The 5,952-nt window shown below is 41.0% G+C and overlaps 1 protein-coding gene across 1 annotated transcript; it reads left to right on the top strand.

Annotated features, from left to right (window-relative positions):
- Positions 1–1,143: 1,143 nt before the first annotated feature.
- Positions 1,144–5,643, top strand: LOC127104885 (uncharacterized). Its single transcript, XM_051042028.1, has 2 exons — positions 1,144–2,283; positions 5,494–5,643. Exons 1-2 carry the CDS (start codon positions 1,144–1,146, stop codon positions 5,641–5,643), a joined length of 1,290 nt encoding a protein of 429 aa, XP_050897985.1.
- Positions 5,644–5,952: the final 309 nt, after the last annotated feature.

Genomic DNA, 5,952 nt, shown 5'->3' with positions numbered 1-5,952 from the left:
TGGGACCAATGATTCGAGCCTCAATTGGGGTTGAGCCCCAACCATGGCGGACATGGGGGAAAGGTGGACACCAAAGTGGGATAAGGCCCATACGGTGAAAGAGACTCAAAATGGGTAAAGTCCCATACGAGTGATGGTTCTCAATAGTGGGTTTAAGTCCTATAGGGGGACCGGATATCCATCGCGAAAGTCGAATCATACGAGCATGCATGAACCGGGCCTGACTTAGACGTAAGCCCGTTCGGGAATTGATGCGTCGTGATCTGAATAATGATCGTGGTTGAGTTATGAGAACTCAGATGCATGTTGCCATACAATTGCGAGTTAGTTCTCCATCGCTCAAGTCTTCGTTCCCTTGTTGACTTGAGTTGGATATGAGCTGAATATTGATTAGAAAACCCTGTAGAGCCGAGTGGACCCATAAGATAGGGAACCCACTGAGATTATTATCTCACCCCATGTTGTTGATTATTTTTCAGGTGGTTCTGAGCAGGATAAGGGTAAGGGCAAGATAGAGTGATGTCTTGCTTACCTGAGGACTGGTGGCTTTTCTTCCGCTATGTAGATATTTTTTTGAGATCATTGTCTGATGATCTAGATCAGTAGTTTTATTTTGGGCACTCTTATGTACATTTATGCCATATTATGTTATTTTTGGCATGTATTGTATATGTATGATGTGCTGCTAGGCACTTATGTATTTCAGTACCAGTTTTACACTATGTATAATATGTATTCTAGACATATATTATATGTGGGTGTTACAGTTGGTATCAGAGCAGGTCGTATCCTCGACCTAGCCATGAAATATTATAAGTATTCCTTTCTGCCTCATATGTGGGTTGTCATCATTGTCCTTGGTGTTATATTCATAGTATTGAGCCTGATCAACTTAATCCTATTTGTATAACATTCAGGATCATGGCTGACGGACACAGAGGTCGTGGTAGACCCAGAACCCAGAATTCGGACTCTGAACCGCCAAGTGGTAGTGAAGGTTTTCAATGGCCTCAGTTTATGCAACAGATGAAACAAGAACATAATCAATTCATGCAACAGATGATGCAGTAGTGGAATGGTGGGTTGCATCCTCAAGGAGTTCCATAGGTAGCTGCAGGTGGTAGTTTCCGAGATTTCTTCCGCATGAATCCCCCAGAATTCCATGGTGGGCTGAATCCTGTGAAGGCTCAGGAGTGGATAACCGTCATGGAAAGGATTTTTCAGGTAGTGCATTGTAGTGAAGAAAATAAGGTTGTGTTTGCTTCTCACATGATGAAGGGTCCAGCTGTAAGATGGTGGGAGAGTGCTTCAACTCTTATGACCAATCAGGGAATACCTAGAGATTGGGAGCATTTTAAGACTGTTTTCTTGAGGACTCAGAAAGAGTTTGAATTTCAACAGCTCAAGCATGGAGCTATGTCAGTAGCTGCGTATGCTGAAAAGTTCGAAGATATGGCTGCGTATTCTAGACAAGCCGCGTACGCTCCTAATGAGAGGTGGAAGATTGATCAGTTTCTTTTTGGTCTGAGGGGTGAAATTTCTCATTGTGTTTCTCAAAGGGAATTCACTTCTTATGCTGAACTATTAAGACAATGTTATGTGGCTGAGAACAGTTTGAAGAAGGTTCAGGAAGAAAGGGATCAGTACAGGAGTGGGCAGAGAGACCAAGGAAGGCCAGGAAACCAGTTCAGGCCTAGATCTCAGGCTTTCAAGGGGAAACAGGTGCAACATGCAAGACCTAACCAACCTCCTCAATGTCAAGTATGTAAGAAGTATCATTTTGGAAAATGTACTGTAAGTGGAATTAGGTGTTTTACATGTCACAAGGAGGGACACATGTCTAGGGAATGTCCTCAGAATAAGAATCAGATGCAGGGGAGGAGCGTCGGTCGAGTTTATACTTTGGATGCAAGGAAGGCTAAGAGCAACAATGCCTTAATTGCTGGTACGTGTTTCATCAATAATCATCCTTGTTTTGTATTGTTTAATTGTGGGGCAACACACTCTTTTGTATCAATTCGGTGCATGAAGCGTCTTGGCTTGCAAGCAATTCCCTTGTCTCCTCCTATGGTGGTTACTACCGCCATGGATGATGTGGTTGAGACACCGTTGATTTGTGAAAATTGTTCGCTCTCGGTGAATGGTAGAGTTTTTCAGATTGATCTTATTTGTTTACCACTTAAGAAGGTTGATGTGGTTTTGGGGATGGATTGGCTTTCTGCCAACTCCGTGTTTATTGGTTGTGAAGAGAAGTTGATTATCATTCCATCTAGTGAAGCTACTGTCGCATCCGCGAAAAACAACCGGCGGACTGAAACAAAAACAACACAGAGCCGCCACCGCGCGTTATTTATCCCAAAAGAGGGAAAGGAAACGCTCAGAGTAAACCTGGAAAAAGCATGGTCTCCCGACCAAAGAGAAAGGGTAAGGGAGTCGGTTACGCGAGGGGAAGGTATTAGCACCCCTCACGTCCGTCGTACTCGACGGGATCCACGCTCTAAAGAAAGAATAGGTTGCTAAACAAACATCACACACACACACCGAAGACAACACAGGTGGGGGAAAGGAAAAGAGGGCTCGCTAGGACATCGCGCCCTATGCCTACGTATCTCGTCTGGAACGAGAATCAGAGCTGCCGTAGTTCGACTCACGCACGCCAAACAAGACACACACAAACACAGGCAAACTTGGAACCCGAACGCCAATCGCTGGACTTACATCGGCTTCCGAACCAAACAAACACAGTCAGGATACGGACAGCCAATCGCTGGGCTTACATCCATATCCTGACACACAAGAGGGTTAATAAGCAAACACACACAAAAAGAAAAAAAAAGTGCCCGGAGAGACCTCGCACGGTCTCCTGCCTACGTACCTCATCTGGTATGAGGATCAGGGCGACGTAGTTCCCCTGAACGGGAAAGAAATTCCAACCAGATACAAAGGGAGACACACTACTAGGGAGCTGTACTCGAGCCTAGTGTTATCATGCATCATTGCCCTATGTTATGGTTTCTATCTACTTGCACAATAGCAAGCTAATCCTAACCAGGAAAAACAAGCATGCAAGCATCAATCAAAATAAAGCAAACATTCACATAGCACACACTATATCCACTCAAGTGAGGCTCAAACAAGGGTGGTGTTCGCTCTTAACCCTGACATTGAGAGTCAGGGTGAAGCAGATGAAAGGTGAGTGAAGATAAGACTTCACAGCTCTTATCCCTGACCAGGGAGAGCTTCAGACAAAGGAGCGTGGGTCCAAAATGGAGGGACCCTTCTACACTCAAGACTCTGACTCGACTGTACAAATGTACAAGATCTTGGGTTAATGTCCCAATACGTCAACACAGTGGTGTGAGCAGAGGGACGACTCAACAAGAATAGCGGGGGATGGATTGCACATCCCTTGGGTTCCGCCAATTGCCTCATATAGGTCTTTACCTGCTTGGGGACAAAGTTAAACAATCACAAACATCGCCTCTTAAGGAGGACTTCAAACAGTTGCTTGGCTAAATAACAAGCCAGGTCTTCCAGACTACATGGAGACAAGAGAGTCTACCTCAACTGGTTTATACAACCAAGCAGCAGCACATCAAGTTCTTAAAGAACTAAAGCGACTATGGTACCTGGGATCAATCAAGCACAGTCAGTATCCTAGACAAACCAACATTAAACAGCAAAAGTCAAACAGTTAATATATACAGTCAACCAATGCAATGTGCAAAGCACAATCAACTCAATTGAGCCAAGCATCCTACAAAACACACAAGTTAGTTTACAACAAGCAACCAAACTCAATTCAATCAACTTGCATTTTTCTCCTTAAGGCATTTGCATCTCAACCTGAAACACAATTCAAAAGTGAGAAACAAGACCACTAGGCCAAGCCTAGGGTCCAAAGGAGATGAAAAATCCAAAACAGCAAGTGAAAATTAATCAAAACCACAATCAAACAAATTAGAAACAAATCCCATTGGTCCCATGCTCATATCATTCATTATCATCATTTCATGAAAGAAAAGGCATCAAACATGCAATTTGCAACTTCAAAAGACCAAACAGAATGATCACAATCAAATCAATGTCAAAACAGATCAATAAATTCAACAAAATTCCAGCCTAAACAGAACACATTCAATGAGTAGCATATCAATTTTCAGCTCATTTGGACAAGTGGAAGTAGGGAAATTAAATTCATAAAGTTCAGACAAGTTCAAACAAGCCAACACATGGTATCAAAACAAGCACCAACTTCCATCCATCATAAAACAGTGACAATACATGATAAATAAATGGGATCAAAGCCAAAATGACCTATAATGTGTCTACAATGCTCATACCAAATTTCACACTCATCCAATCAATGACCAGCATTTCACAAATCAAATGGTAACATGTGTCACAAAAAATGACAAAATGACCAAGCAGGAGAGAAAAATTCCAATCAATTAGGAAATGCCATCAATAAATCCAGAAAAATTCTCATGTGATCTCAACATACATATGCTCATTCATGCAAAATTTTGGCTCAAGTCAACATCCCTAAGCAAGGCAAATAAAATCATGAAATTCATCAAGCTTGGTGTGACACAAATTGTCACACCTCTAATCAAAAATTCATATCTCAACATCCAGGTATCCAAAAACTACAAACTACACATCAAAATCACCATCAAAGAGTCCAGAATAAGCAAAAAAAATTTCATGAATTTCTTTGGAAGCATCATCATTTTATGAATGATATGGCCAGACATGTACAAAAGTGACACATTCAAACAATCCCTAAGCATTTTTACTTTCCACATGTGCACAAAAATATTAAAAACCATCATTAAAATCTACACATCATAAGGAGCATGGTGAAAAAAACCTCACAAAATTTTGGACAAAAAATGAACTAGATATGATTTTTTTGAAGTTGTGTAATGAAAATGAAAATGAAATAGAAAATGAAAAAGAAATAAGAAATAAAACAAATTAATTCTGATAATGGCATAAGCGTAATTTTAGTGAACAAGACCAAAACGACGTAGCATTCATTTATTCGGTGGCGCCTTCCTATTGGCTCAGGGCGCGCGGTAAACATCTTTCAAAATCAAGGCCAGGCAAATGAAGATCTACGCGTGTTCTTGAGCTGTTCTTCATCAAGAACACTCAGAAAATTTCCAGAAATGCGCAAGAACAATTCTCAACCAAAATCAACAAATGATACATCCACGCGTTCGTCTTTCAACCTAGATTAAGGATATGCCATTGATTTTTCCTAATTCTCAACATGTTATCCGGATCGATCAAAAATAGAAATGCACATCAAACTTCAAATCACGATTTCTTTCTCTACACTCAACCAAATCACAAACTACAAGCATCATGCTAACCTACATGGAGAGATCTACAAAAGCCACCTAATAATTCAAGCAATGGAGAATTTCGAATCCTAACCTCTTGGAGATGGCAGCTTGTGATCTTTGAGTTTCCACGTGTGAAAAGGTGAAACAGATGCAGCTTGATGTTCAGGAAGTTGATTACAACAGGTGTCTCAGCTCAAGGATGCTTCAGTTGCAAGAACTAGCAAAATGTCATGGAAATGCAAGCTTTGGACAGTTGGAATTCTTCACTCTTTGGCCACGAATTCAATGAAACAGTTCTTCCTCAAGGTTTATGGAGCATGGATCGAGCAAGAATCATCCAAATTGATGAAGATTTCATGGAGAAATGTTGAAAAAAGTTGGAAGAAATTTGGAGAATTTGAGAGAATTGGAGGGAAAAACAGTTATGATCTTGAGAAATGTGAAAAGTGGTTATGAAATTCTGTTACAATTAGCAACTTATACTCATGCCTAATCCACTTTGCTAATCCAAATTAGCAAATTGAGTGAGATTAGTGAAATGTGATTTTTAAGTGCAATGGCAAAATGGTCCTTTCCCAATTGGGCAATATGACAGCAA

Source organism: Lathyrus oleraceus, chromosome 7 (assembly GCF_024323335.1).
Source record: "Lathyrus oleraceus cultivar Zhongwan6 chromosome 7, CAAS_Psat_ZW6_1.0, whole genome shotgun sequence".
Classification (NCBI taxonomy): Eukaryota; Viridiplantae; Streptophyta; class Magnoliopsida; order Fabales; family Fabaceae; genus Lathyrus; species Lathyrus oleraceus.
The sequence above is the reverse complement of the archived record's forward strand: the minus strand, read 5'-3'. Positions and strand labels throughout refer to the sequence as shown.

Coding starts and splice junctions, on each gene's coding strand:
- LOC127104885 (XM_051042028.1), top strand. CDS start 1,144: ATGAATCCCCCAGAATTCCATGGTGGGCTGAATCCTGTGAAGGCTCAG. Junction 2,284..5,493: donor TTCCATCTAGTGAAGCTACT/GTCGCATCCGCG, acceptor ACGTGTGAAAAG/GTGAAACAGATGCAGCTTGA.